Genomic DNA, 14,706 nt, shown 5'->3' with positions numbered 1-14,706 from the left:
ACGGAGCTCGGCTGTTCTCGGTGGTGGCAGATGACAGAACAGGGAGCAATGGTCTCAAGTTGCAGTGCGGGAGGTCTAGGTTGGATATTAGTAAAAGAAAAGTACCAGATTTAAGATGGATTTCATTATCAGGTGACATGGTCACAAGTCACTGTAAGACCCCTAGTACCCATTCCCCATGGGCTGGCTCACAGGTACACAAGAAGGCTTTCAAGTAACTAAATCCATTTACAACTGATTGTTTCTGGAGTACCCTTAATGGCCTCCACTTAATATGTTTACCTCAGTGATACAAGTTTATATTTTATTCTCCTAACTCCAGATCTAGAAATAATACAGGCAAACAATTAGGATGAACACACTTAGTAGATTACAAGCTTACATTACAACCTAATGACACCATACAAGGGGCATTTAGCATACAGCCTATTCCAGATATGTCATATTCTTAAGCACACTTCCACAAAGCATATGGAGTGCAACGTCACAGTGTTTATTTAATTAAACACATTAAAGAGGTATCTATCCAGTATCCACTCTTCTTAAAAATGGACCTGACCCTGCAAGGTGCTAAGCACCTCCTGCAACGTGCTGAGCACCCTCTGTTCCTGTTGAGGTCACCAGAATTCAAGGGCTCTCGTAGCCCCACAAGATGCATCCCCCTCTGTCTATTTTAAATACTGTTTTTGCTTGGAGAGAATTTGCTGCTAAATCTGTGGGTCCTTCACTCCCCAGCCATGGCGTGCCCCCTGGAGAACAGCCAGTACCAGCTCTGTGGAACAGCCTGCCCAGCCACGTGTGTGGATCAGTCAGCCCCTAGCAGCTGCCAAGACCCCTGCGTGGAAAGCTGCCAGTGCAAGGACGATTTTGTGCTGAGCCAGGGCAAATGCATCCCCAAGAGCAGCTGTGGGTGCCAGTTTGAGGGGCGTCCCTATGTCCCCAATGTGAGTTTCTGGGTCGATGAGGTATGTGGGACACGGTGCATGTGCGATGCAGCCACTAGACAGGTCGAATGCGCGGCTGCTACGTGCAAACACTCGGAGAGGTGCGGGCTAGTGAACGGCGTACGGGGCTGTTACCCCTCCAGCTATGCCACCTGCTCCGTGACAAGGAATCTGCACTACACCACCTTTGATGGACAGAGATACGACTTCCAAGGCACCTGCCGCTACCAGCTCACGGCCCTGTGCGAGAAGGCGGAGGGACTGGTGGACTTTGAGGTCTACTTCCAGGAGAACAATACTGCTCCTCTAAAGATCAAGGTTTATCAGACCAACCTCAGGGTCAGCAATCAATTCCCTGGGAAAGTCCTGGTGAGTGAATTATCTCTAGTCTCTCTAAAACATTTCTAGAAAGTCACCTGTGGCATCAACACAGGTTACAGACAGTGCATGGAAGGACTGTGAAATATAGACTGAATGGGAACTGGATTCTTCTACGAACAGGGAGCCGATGGAGATATTTAAGGATCGGGGTGCTGCCATTTCACTTGAGATGGGTCAGAAAGTGTCAGTAGCATCCAGTATTTGTGGGAACCTGGGGAGCTGGGGCTCAGGTAGCACAGAGAGGAGGGAACTGCAATAGCCAAAGCCAGAGGTAATGAAAGTCTGGTTGGAGGATCCTGCCCAGTCTGGAGAGCTGAGATTCAGGCAGGTTGTAGGGAAGGGAGCAAGGCAGACTGGACAAAGAGTTAAACAGAGGTGGATTTTTATTAAAGTTATGGGCTGCAGCTCTGTTCTGGAGTGAGAGGTTCCACCATGAGCGAGCGATGTTTCATATACTGAATGATTTGCACTTACAGATGAACGGTTTCCTGATTAACCTTCCCTTCAACCTCATTGATAAGAAAATCACTGTGTATAGAAAGGGCTGGGCCACAGTGATCCAGACAGACTTTGGTCTCACCGTTACCTATGCCGGGTGGTCAGGACGCATCACGGTCACTCTGCCAGTCACCTACACGGGAGCCATGTGTGGTCTGTGTGGCAACTTCAACAGGGACAGGGAGGACGACTTGCTCATGAGGGATGGCACGCTGGCACCAAGCCCAGTCAGCTTTGGCCAGAGTTGGAAGGTGGGCGACCTCCCAGGATGCTCTGCAGTAACGATACCCCCATGTGCAAGTGTAGAGGCTATTGAAAAACAACAACAAGGTAGCAGAGGACAGTGTGGGCTCATCCTAGACAAGAATGGCCCCTTCAGAGGATGTCACAGCGAAGTGGACCCCCATGGATTCTTCGTAGACTGCGTGTACGGCTATTGCGTCCTCAGTGGGCGGGAGAGTAACGTCTGCCAGGCAGTTGCTGGCTATTCCGAGGCATGTCAGGAAGCTGGAGCTATGGTGCATCCCTGGAGGACGACAGAGTTCTGCTGTGAGTTGCCTCTGTCCACTACTGATTGCCCCATGGGGCTTGTTAGTTTTTGTTGGCTGGTAGTTGTTGATCTAAATGCTCAGCTTATCCTGTTCTGCAGAATGTTTAAGTGACAAAGAAGCCCTCTCTCCAAACGATGGGTACAGTCATAGGAGCCGCCCCCTCACCATGCCCTATCAATGTGCTGCACCCCAGGCCAGAGAGGCACTGTTTGGGGATGTAATAGTCCATCCAGTCCGTGGCTTCCCTGCTGAGACTGGAAATAATCAGAGCTGGGAGTCAGTGGAGTCTTCGTAATTGAGATGTCGGTCCATTTGGAACTGGTGTGGGAAGCCACCAACTCATCTCCCATAAGCCATCATCTGGGAAGGAGTTTTAGGCACTAGTGCCCTGGACTCAAAGCAAAAAGCTAGTGGTGAAAGCTCTACAGAACAATTCCAGGCCCATGAGCCCTCCACTCCCTACACCCTGATCTTGGACCAGATTAGAAGCCTAACCCTTGGAGAGAGATTGTCTATATCCCATTACCTGGTGTCTCTGGGGCACCCAATCCCCAGACCTGGGACCGAATTAGAGAGGTTGCCCTTTTATTAATTAACCAAATTAAGGAAATAGAAAATTAGGCGCTTGAATGAAATTGCATGTTCTGTGATGGTTCATTGCGCATATAGCTTAGGCACGATGTGACCTAACTCTTTGTTCTAATTACAGCTCCGTCCTGTCCCCCGAACAGTCACTACGAATTCTGCAGCAGCAGCTGCGATCTGACATGCAGCAACCTCTATGCCCCGGTGCAATGCACGACCCAGTGTAAGGAAGGCTGCGTGTGTGACGAGGGCTTTGTTCTCAGTGGTGACCACTGCGTCCCCTTTTCCCAGTGCGGATGCCTCCACAGGGGACTTTACTACCAGGCCGGGGAGACCTTCCACCCCAGCGGTTCATGCGAGGAGCAGTGCGTGTGTCTGGCTGGTGGGGAAGTTGTGTGTAAGGCATTTTCCTGCGGCACTGGTGAGCAATGCAGGGTGGTGGACGGCATCCAGAAATGCCACCCATTTGGATCTGCGACCTGTTCTGCCTCTGGCCATCCCCACTACCTCTCTTTCGACGGGGTCCCCTTTGACTTTCAAGGCACCTGCACCTACATCCTGACCAAGACCTGCGCCGATGCCAGTCACCTTACACCATTCACTATCAGCGTAGAGAAAGAAGACTGGGGCAGCGGGAATGTCTCCATGGCCAAGGTGGTATCCATCCAGGTGTATGGGATCACACTCACCCTGCTGCAGAAGAAACAGGGGCTCATCATGGTAAGTCCTTCTCCAGATCTTCATTTAGATTGTTCTGTGTGTCCCTTTGTGGCCCGAGGTTTCTGCATGTGGCCTGCCTCCGCTTCCCCTCTTGGACTCCTCAACAACTCACAAAAGGCTTTTACAAATCCAATAGCAACAGCCCTCCCAAGGGTCTCATTCAAATAGGAGTTTTCACATACAGCCATTCACTTCCTTATCTGGCCATTCCCAGGCATTGCCTGACTGCCGTCTCACTCCCCTACTTTCAGGTTTCTCTGTGGGAGCCTACTCACTGCCAGCAGCCTCTCTATTCCCCTCTTTCTCTCTGACAACTCTCTCTGCTGGACCAGGAGCCTGGCTTCTTCCTGCTTCTCTTATATGCTTCTCCATCTTCTCATATGATTCCTGCTCAGATGTGCCTGAGTAGTAATCCTTAGTAATAAGGGTTGGCTGGCCCCAGGCCCACTGAGGGGCAGGACACCCTGCTACAAGGTTCATATACCAGGCTCATCCACATGGTATTTAAGTCCCTCCCAGAAACACATTAAGCAACGTGACTAACATCTACCACATGTTTGTTCTCTCCTCCTCTCCCCAGGAAAGATGTGTGTGCAGTGGGGTGTTTTGTTGTGGATTTTTTTATAATGATAAATGTATACGCATGTTGCCATATACATATGTTGGAGAAAGGTGGTCTAAGAACGTACCTTGCACTTGGAAAGGAGGGTGGCCAGATTAGTGAGGGTCCTTACTTCCTGAGACGGTTCATTCCCCAGATTTGGACCAAACTCCTAATAAAACTTTATCTCTGGCAGAGACAAAGGTTATCCTTATTGATGTGATTTCCATTGTGCCAATGGAAGAAAGTTGTCAACCACAGTCTTCAACCTGGGGGTTTAATTCATCTGTTAGATAGCCTGGTCCCAGGCCATTGAGCGCCTTGGGATAAAGACTGAGAACTTGAACTGTATTCCTTGTTCTATGGGAAGCCAGACGAGGGAGTGGAGGACAGGTTTAATGTGTACAGCAGCCAGTGTTGCTGAGGAGGCATGCTGCAGAGTTGTGTAGCACTTGAATATTCCTAAGTGCTGAATGCTTCATGCCCGGGTATACCAGCTTGCAATATAGTCCAGCAGGGAAGCGACAAAGCCGTGAATGGTTGAAGCCAGGTCATCTTCTGTCAGAATGGGATGGAGTCTCCTACCCAGCTAGAAATGGTAGAAAGTGCTACTCAGGGATGCTGCTATGTCAAAGTATCTCTTGGGTGAGATGAGCATCCTCCAGCTCAGCTCCATCTTTGCCTCCCTTGTTGGTTATACCCCTATTTATGAGTATTAATTATTTGGTGAACCCCATCCACATACCTCACATTTTGCAAACATGGGGTAAAATTCCTCCCCATTATATCTCCGTTGGCCTCTGTGTTGAAGAATCTGTCCCATGGCATAGTGCCCTGTGAAGCCTGCAGTCTAATTTGGGGCAAATTGAACACAATGCATAGGAAATTGTTTGAGATAGGAGATGGAGGGGAAGGAAGGAGGAGTCACCAGGGAAGTGAGTTTTCAGGGGCCGAGGGTGGGAGATGGAGAAGAAGTAGGAGACTGTTCTGAGTCCAGGAGTTGGCATGAGAAGGAGCAGGCCAAACATGGGTTGAGGAGTTGGAGAAGATAGAGAGAGAGGATCAGGAGGGTGGGAGGTGCCTGGGAGATGAGATCAGAAATGTAGTCCAGGGTGACAATGTCAAGAGCTTGGAAGGTGAGGACAAACCATTGCAAAGTGAAATCGGGAGTCATGAGTCATTCTGGATTTAACCCATGGCGTCGGTGAGAACTGAATCTCAAAACTTGTCCATAGCCCCTACGCACGATGCAGTGTCCATCCTACCTGCTCATAGGGGAATGTGCTGTCTTTTCCAGGTGGACGGGGTATCCCACAATCTCCCCGTGATAATGGTCAATGGGCAGCTCCGAGCATATCAACACGGCACTAATGTCCTGGTGCAAACTGACTTTGGCCTCACTGTGAGCTACGACCTGGTTTACCAGGCCAGAGTCACCATCCCAGGGACCTACCAGGGCCAGACGTGTGGCCTGTGCGGGAACTACAATGGAGAGCAGGACGAGGAGTTCCTGCTCCCCAGTGGCAGGAGAGTCCCTGATGTGGCAGCATTTGGCTCTGCTTGGGAAGTCGAGATCCCAGGAGCATCCTGTACAGACAGATGTGCTGGAAACAGCTGTCCAGTTTGCGAAGAGAAGAAGAAGGACGTCTTCAAAGGGCGCAACTACTGTGGGCTGCTCACAGACCCCAACGGCCCCTTCGCGGCCTGCCACGGCGCGGTCAGCCCCAGCGTGTATCAGAGCAACTGTCTGTACGATGTGTGCCTGGGAAACGGGGACGCACAGGTCCTGTGCCAGAGCATCCACAGCTACGTGACGGCCTGCCAAGAGGCGAAGGTCACCATGCAGCCCTGGAGGAGCGCCTCCTTCTGCGGTAAATGCACCCACAGTGTAGGAGCTCTGGGACGCACTGGGGAAGGGAGGGGGTCAGTGTTACTGGGCATCTTGTTCCAGGCCTCTGGGCTTCTTCTGGAAGTCTTCTGGGTGGGAGCCAACAATCTCACGTTCCCTTAGAAAGGTGCCCTGTTCCTCTCCTCCCTGTCCTGCTGTCCTCTCCTTCATGTCTGTCCCTCTACGCTGTGGTGTGAGATCTTTCCATCCATCCTTTATTTCTCTCTCTATTTAAGCTGTGAGCTGCCCTGTTAACAGCCACTACGAGGTCTGCGCTGACCTCTGCACCGCCACCTGCTCTGGAGACATCATGGACTGCCCGGAGACCTGTGCTGAAGGCTGCCAGTGTGACGAGGGCTTCCTCTTCGACGGCCAGGGCTGTGTGACTCTGCAGAGCTGTGGGTGCTTCGAGCATGGGAGATATTACAAGGTACCACCTCAAGCAGTCTGGGTCTGATCTAAATTTTTTTCTCACATATCTTAATCTCTACACTAGACAGGAATAGGGTTTGCTATAGTGGATCAGAGTATTGGCCTATCCGGCCTGGCATCCCTGCTCTGTTAATGCCCAAAGCACCAAGAAAAGCAAGAAAATTTGATTCCCTTTGTCTGTTGTGGGGAAACTGAGGCACAGAGAGGGGCTGCTCATTAGACAGCCTCTCTTTTTAATGTTAAGAGAAATAATATTATGAAACAATAGTTTTTCACACACCTCACCACACAGCTCTGAGTTTAGCACTGCCAGAAATTATTATAAATAACCATTTCCAGTTATATTTCCAGTCAGCCTCACCTCAGTCCCTGGAAAAATCATGGAGCAGGTCCTCAAGGATTCAATTTTGAAGCACTTAGAGGAGAGGAAAGTGATCAGGAACAGTCAGCATGGATTCACCAAGGGCAAGTCATGCCTGACTAACCTAATTGCCTTCTATGATGAGATAACTGGCTCTGTGGATAAGGGGAAAACAGTGGACACGTTCTTCCTTGACTTTAGCCAAGCTTTTGATACGGTCTCCCAGAGTAGTCTTGCCAGCAAGTTATAGAAGTATGGGCTGGATGAATGGACAATGAGGTGGATAGAAAGCTGGCTAGATCATCAGGCTCAGTGGGTAGTGATCAATGGCTCCATATCTAGCTGGCAGCCGGAATAAAGCTGAGTGTCCCAAGGGTTAGTCCTGGGGCTGGTTTTGTTCAGTATCTTCATGAATGATCTGAAGGATGGTGTGGATTGCACCCTCAGCAAGTTTGCAGATGACACAAAACTGGAAGGAGAGGTAGATATGCTGGAGGGTAGGGATAGGCTACAGAGGGCCCTCGACAAATTAGGGGGTTCCAAAGAGGATGGATCTGGACTGTTCACAGTGGTAGCAGATGACAGAATGAGGAGTAATGGTCTTAAGTTGCAGTGGGGGAGGTTTAGGTTGGATATTAGGAAAAACTTTTTCACTAGGAGGGTGGTGAAGCAGTGGAATGGGTTCCCTAGGGAGGTGGTGGAATCTCCTTCCTTTGAGGTTTTTAAGGTCAGGCTTGACAAAGCCCTGACTGGGATGATTTAGTTGGGGATTAGGTCGTGCTTTGAGCAGGCGGTTGGACTAGATGACCTCCTGAGGTCCCTTCCAACTCTGATATTCTATCATTCTATGATTGCGTTATTTCCTCCTTCCCAATCATCCCGTCAGCCCAGTGAGACAGTCCTGAGAAATGAGTGCCAGCAAAACTGCACCTGCGTTGCTGCCCGAGGGGTGACTTGCAAAGCTCACAGCTGCACCAGTGGAGAAACCTGCCAGATCAGAGACGGTGTCATGGACTGCATCAGCCAAGGTAAAGGAGAGTCACTGATTGAAACATGACCCGAGGGGTTATTGCACAAGCGGTGAGTAAAGTCATTTCAATTATGTCTCCTCACCCTTCTCACTCACTCTCTCTCTCCCCCTTTTATTTAGCCTGGAACCCTGATCCGTAATATTACAGAATTTTGACTTGAAAGATGGAAACACTTGTTGGAAACACTCGTCTCTGCTGCATCCATCTTCTGATGTGCACAGCAGAGCCAAGTGGGCAGCTGTCAGGGGGCTGATCACACTCGTAGGTCTTCTCCCTGGCTGTAGCCTAGGAGCTGCTCTAAATTGGAGCCCACTGGCTGTGGGGGCCATCAGTCAGCTGGGCACTGTCAGTGTCCATCACATCCCAGCCACAATCCTTTGCCTGATCGATGCCGGCATCATGCCCATAGGTGTTGAACCACCTCTGCCGCGCATTGCGGGGAAGGAGACACAGGATCTGGTTTTGCTGTTGTCACACACATGCAGAGATTTCCTCAGCATGGGACTCGTGGGAGGTTTGTGAATGATGCAAAGGAAGTGTGTATGGGGATAGAGGAAGAGAGACAGAGGAGTACATGGTGATAGATAGATATAACAATGCGTGTCGGGGGAGAGATAGACAGATGTTACTGATTAGTCTGCTGTTTGTCTTTCTATTGTCTTTCCCCACTAGATATTCCAAAGCCATCGTGCAGTGTGGTCCGCTGCAGGGAAGGAACTATTTGCAAGATGATAAATGAGCAGCCAAAGTGTGTGCCAGTCTCTCGGGGCACGTGCAGGGCCGGGGGATACTTTCATTACCGCACCTTCGATGGCCGGGCGTATGATTTCCATGGCAACTGCACCTACACGGTGGTCAAGACCTGCAGGGATGCCTCTGGCCCGCCCTCCTTCCATGTCATGGCCAAGAATGAGAACAGTGGGAACACACAGGTTTTCTACATTGGGTCGGTGACTGTCCAGGTGGATGGAGTCACTGTCACTGCAGCCAGGGCTGAAGCCGGCTTTGTGTGGGTGAGTGCTGGGCGCGCACGTCCACCCTACTCCTATATCCACCCTGTAGGCTTTGCTAAATAGAGGGCAGGAAACTGCAGCCCCCATCACGGATGGGGCATGTTGTGGGTAGGACAGTTCAGGCAAAGCAGAGTGGCTGGGAGGTGATGGGCTCGGAGAGTGCCCAGCTGGCCAGTGCCCCCTATGGGTCCACAGCCAGTGGGCTCCATTTAAAGCAGCCCCCAGGCTACACCCAACATAGACAAGGCCCAGTGTGGTCAGCAGTTAGATAGGCTACCTTTCCAATGAAGTAATCCAAGGCATTGCAGTGGGGAGTCTGGTTGACACCAATAGCCAGCAGGCACTGTGGTGAGCTGCAGGGAGTGGGGTGGGCGACCTAAAAGGGAACATTCTCCTAGCAAGTCAGTGCTGACCCCAATGCCTGTCTAGCAGGTGCTGTGTGGCAGGGAGTGATGTGGGGGGTCAGTCGAGGGCGCGCTCCCTCAGGGGCACAGCATGGCGCTACAGGGTGCTGTACTGAAGGGTTTGGGGTGCATGACTCGGTGTGGGGAGCTGTCGGCTCTGTCTCAAGCACATGGGATCTGCATGCCAGATAAAGTGTAGACCTGAGCATTTTGTCATTACCTATCCCCGGCGTATCATGCAGGAGCAGGGCCAGTATTCCAGCTATTGTGGGCAAATCCCAGCTCTGCTAAGTCCATCCTACCACAAATTCCCCAGCAGTTTCTAATGTAACAGGGATACCTCTGAGACCTGAGGAGAATCCCAACTCCTGGATCTGGGAGGATGTTGCCTGAACTCTAAGATACGGGGAAACTGAGGCACATCTAGGCAGCTCAGGGCTCTGCCTACAGAGCCTGCTCCAACCTGACATACCTCAGGGGCCCTGGAACATTGCAGACAGCTCCTTGAGACCTCTTGCCCCTCAAGTGCTCCTCCTAACGGCTCTCACCCATGCAGCACTGTCCCCACAAGAGCTGCCCCCTAATGGTTCTAACCAATGCCGCCCCCATCCCCGAGAGTAGCTCCCACTCATTCTTGTCCTCAGTTCTTTTGTCTAAAACAGGCTACACCACAATCACGGATATAATATGGGACCTGGTTGGAAAAATCCTATGAATAGCAATGGGGCCTGTCATAAACATAGAGATAAGGGTAACATAAAATCCCTCCTGGGAAGGTGTACTAAATCGCTTTACCTGTGAGGAGTTAAAAAGCTCAAATAACCTGGTTGGCAGCTGACCAGAAGGACCAATAAGGAAAGAAGGTACTTTCAAATCTGGGAGTGGGGGGACCTTGTTTGTGCTCTCTTTTTTTGTTCCCTCTCCGGACGGAGAGAGAGACGGGGCATGTAAAACATCTCCTGAAAATGTACCTAAAATGATTCATCTAAGATTACAAAAATTGTAAGTAAGACAAGGAAATGCGTTAAATTATCTTTTGTTTTAGCTTGTGAATTTTCCCTATGCTAAGAGGTAGTTTCATTCCTGTTTTGTAACTGTGAAGCAGAGTCAGAGAGGAATCCTCTGTATTTTAAATCTTTTTATTTATCCTGTAAAGTTACCTTCCATCCTGATTTTGCAGGTGTGAGTCTTTTACTTTATATATATATATATAAATAAAATTCTTCTTCTAAGAATCTGATTGATTTCAGTGTCCTGAAGTCAAGGGATCGGGTCTGTGCTCACATTACTAAGGCAACTGGTTGGTATTTATTTCTCAGTCCTCCCCAGGAAAGGGGGTGAAGGGGTTTGGGGGGATAGGGATTCCAAGTGACCCTTTCCTGACTTTTTGGGGAAATCATTTGGTGGTGGCAGCAATACCATCCAAGGACCAGGAAAGGAATTTGTGCCTTGGGGAAGTTTTAAACCTAAGGTGGTAGCATATAAGCTTAGAGGGTCTTTCATAGAATCACAGAATCATAGAATATCAGGGTTGGAAGGGACCCCAGAAGGTCATCTAGTCCAACCCTCTGCTCGAAGCAGGACCAATTCCCAGTTAAATCATCCCAGCCAGGGCTTTGTCAAGCCTGACCTTAAAAACCTCTAAGGAAGGAGATTCTACCACCTCCCTAGGTAACGCATTCCAGTGTTTCACCACCCTCATAGTGAAAAAGTTTTTCCTAATATCCAATCTAAACCTCCCCCACTGCAACTTGAGACCATTACTCCTCGTTCTGTCATCTGCTACCATTGAGAACAGTCTAGAGCCATCCTCTTTGGAACCCCCTTTCAAGTAGTTGAAAGCAGCTATCAAATCCAAATCAAATCACAGCCGCCAATTCCTTCAGCACTCTCGGATGCAACTCGTCCGGCCCCATGGACTTGTGCATGTCCAGCTTTTCTAAATAGTCCCTAACCACCTCTTTCTCCACAGAGGGCTGGCCATCTCTTCCCCATGTTGTGATGCCCAGTGCAGCAGTCTGGGAGCTGACCTTGTTCGTGAAGACAGAGGCAAAAAAAGCATTGAATACATTAGCTTTTTCGACATCCTCTGTCACTAGGTTGCCTCCCTCATTCATTAAGGGGCCCACACTTTCCTTGGCTTTCTTCTTGTTGCCAACATACCTGAAGAAACCCTTCTTGTTACTCTTGACATCTCTTGCTAGCTGCAGCTCCACGTGCGATTTGGCCCTCCTGATATCATTCCTACATGCCCGAGCAATATTTTTATACTCTTCCCTGGTCATATGTCCAACCTTCCACTTCTTGTAAGCTTCTTTTTTATGTTTAAGATCCGCTAGGATTTCAACATTAAGCCAAGCTGGTCGCCTGCCATATTTACTATTCTTTCAACTCATCGGGATGGTTTGTCCCTGTAACCTCAACAGGGATTCCTTGAAATACAGCCAGCTCTCCTGGACTCCTTTCCCCTTCATGTTAGTCCCCCAGGGGATCCTGGCCATCCGTTCCCTGAGGGAGTCGAAGTCTGCTTTCCTGAAGTCCAGGGTCCATATCCTGCTGCTTACCTTTCTTCCCTGCGTCAGGATCCTGAACTCAACCAACTCATGGTCACTGCCTCCCAGATTTCCATCCACTTTTGCTTACCCCACTAATTCTACCCGGTTTGTGAGCAGCAGGTCAAGAAAAGCGCCCCCCCTAGTTGGCTCCTCTAGCACTTGCGCCAGGAAATTGTCCCCTACGCTTTCCAAAAACTTCCTGGATTGTCTATGCACCGCTGTATTGCTCTCCCAGCAGATATCAGGAAAATTAAAGTCACCCATGAGAATCAGGGCATACGATCTAGTAGCTTCCATGAGCTGCCGGAAGAAAGCCTCATCTACCTCATCCCCCTGGTCCAGTGGTCTATAGCAGACTCCCACCACTACATCACTCTTGTTGCACACACTTCTAAACTTAATCCAGAGACACTCAGGTTTTTCTACAGTTTCGTAACGGAGCTCTGAGCAGTCATACTACTCCCTTACATACAGTGCTACTCCCCCACCTTTTCTGCCCTGCCTGTCCTTCCTGAACAGTTTATAACCATCCATGACAGTACTCCAGTCATGTGAGTTATCCCACCAAGTCTCTGTTATTCCAATCACGTCATAGTTCCTTGACATCACCAGGACCTCCAGTTCTCCCTGCTTGTTTCCAAGGCTTTGTGCATTCGTATATAAGCACTTGAGATAACCTGTTGATCGCCCCTCATTCCCAGTATGAGGCAGGAGCCCTCCCCTCACAGACATTCCTGCCTGTGCTTCCTCCCGGTATCCCGCTTTCCCACTTACCTCAGGGCTTTGGTCTCCTTCCCCCGGTGAACCTAGTTTAAAGCCCTCCTCACTAGGTTAGCCAGCCTGCTGGCAAAGATGCTCTTCCCTCTCTTCGTAAGATGGAGCCCGTCTCTGCCCAGCACTCCTCCTTCATGGAACACCATCCCATGGTCAAAGAAACCAAAGCCTTCTCTCCGACACCACCTGCGTAGCCATTCGTTGACTTCCACAATTCGACGCTCCCTACCCAGGCCTTTTCCTTCCACGGGGAGGATGGACGAGAACACCACTTGCGCCTCCAACTCCTTTATCCTTCTTCCTAGAGCCACATAGTCCGCAGTGATCCGCTCAAGGTCATTCTTGGCAGTATCATTGGTGCCCACGTGGAGAAGCAGGAAGGGGTAGCGATCCGAGGGCTTGATGAGTGTCGGCAGTCTCTCCGTCACATCGCGAATCTTAGCCCCTGGCAAGCAGCAGAGTCCCCACATCTGTATCCCAGAGTCCCCACATCATGCGGATCCCCACATCTGTATCCCAGAGTTCAGAGAGGGGAGGAAACCCTGACAGGGCCAAATCACAATTTCCAGTGAATCTGGACACAAACTTTATCCAATTTTGGATTAAAACATCACATTAGATAGAGCTGGCCTGAGAAAGCTAATTCCACTGGCAGAAAGATTTCAATATTTTGAAAATTAGCTTAATTCCAATATGGAATGAAACTCATAAATTACTACATTTTCTATGAAGACGAATGGAGCCCCAGCTCCAGGTCAGTCCGCCCGGCAGGCTGCCGAGGAGCTGGTGACAGGAAAAAGAGACAGGTTTTGAAATTGGCCTTGTTTCCATCAGATCTCCTTGGAAAAGGAACAATCTTCTCAAACCCCTTTTGATGTTGATGAATTGGAAAATACTAGTGAAAAACTATATCAGAGTAGAGCTCCGTAGATAAGTGACAGACCTGTGCACTCGATTGTGACCTTTGCCCTTTCTTTCTCACTGCAAAGGTGAATAACACCAGGGCCCACTTACCCATCTCCCTGAACAATGGGACCCTTCGGCTCTATCAGAGCGGCACCTCCCTCGTCCTCCGCACCGACTTCAACCTCAGCATGTCCTATGACTGGAACAACCACCTGAGGGTCACCGTCCCTAATGACTTCTACAACAGCCTTTGCGGCCTGTGTGGCAACTATAATGGGGACCCCTCCGATGACTTCGAGACCCCAGAGGGGGACCTGGCTCCCAGTGTCGCCGCCCTGGGGAAAAGCTGGGCAGTGGAAGATGAGGATCAGTTTTGCTGGCACGATTGCATTGGAGGTTGCAGGCCCTGTGCCACCAGCATAGCCAGAAAGTACAAGGAAGAGGCCTCATGTGGCCTGATAACCAAGGTCTCAGATGGGCCCTTCAGCCAGTGCCACACCAAGGTGGATCCTACAGTCTACTTGGACAACTGCGTGTACGATCTGTGCCACAGCGACGGCTACAGGAAGGCCCTGTGTGAGGCCCTGAAGGCCTACGCGGATGCCTGCCAGCTGGAGGGGGTCAGGATTGGGGAATGGAGACAGCTGGCCAGATGCCGTGAGTATGCCAGGATTTGTATGCCAAGGTCTATGGTCTGCTGGTTAGACCGGGAAGCCTGGGTTCTCATCACTCTTGAGTTCTAGCCCTGGTGTTGGGAGGGGGCGTGATCGAGTGGTTTGGGATTGAGCAGTGATTGGGAAATCAGGACTCTGGGTTCTGTTGTACCCACAGTACTTGTTTGTCCTTGGAATTGCTAAGGTGCCTGTCACTTGGAGTATCTAACGTCCACTGATTACACATGGGAGCGGTGGTAAAATGGTGACAGTTTAAGTCACTGATAAAATCATAGATTCTAAGGCAGTGGTTCTCAACCTATTTCCCATTCTGGGCCGCATATGCAGCTCTCTAGGTGTTATATGTGCTGCATCCACACACTATATATACTACCTGTATGGCTCAGAG

At 50.1% G+C, this 14,706-nt stretch overlaps 1 protein-coding gene across 1 annotated transcript; it reads left to right on the top strand.

The window, feature by feature from the left end:
- The first annotated feature begins 737 nt into the window (after positions 1-737).
- Positions 738-14,387, top strand: LOC140902929 (IgGFc-binding protein-like). Its single transcript, XM_073323512.1, has 8 exons — positions 738-1,313; positions 1,802-2,372; positions 3,084-3,679; positions 5,578-6,151; positions 6,405-6,598; positions 7,848-7,989; positions 8,665-9,005; positions 13,728-14,387. The coding sequence occupies exons 1-8, from the start codon at positions 738-740 to the stop codon at positions 14,385-14,387; spliced, it is 3,654 nt and encodes a 1,217-aa protein (XP_073179613.1).
- Positions 14,388-14,706: the final 319 nt, after the last annotated feature.

The sequence above is a fragment of the Lepidochelys kempii genome, chromosome 24, assembly GCF_965140265.1.
Source record: "Lepidochelys kempii isolate rLepKem1 chromosome 24, rLepKem1.hap2, whole genome shotgun sequence".
NCBI classification, from domain to species: Eukaryota; Metazoa; Chordata; order Testudines; family Cheloniidae; genus Lepidochelys; species Lepidochelys kempii.
This window is presented reverse-complemented; position numbering and strand designations above follow the sequence as displayed.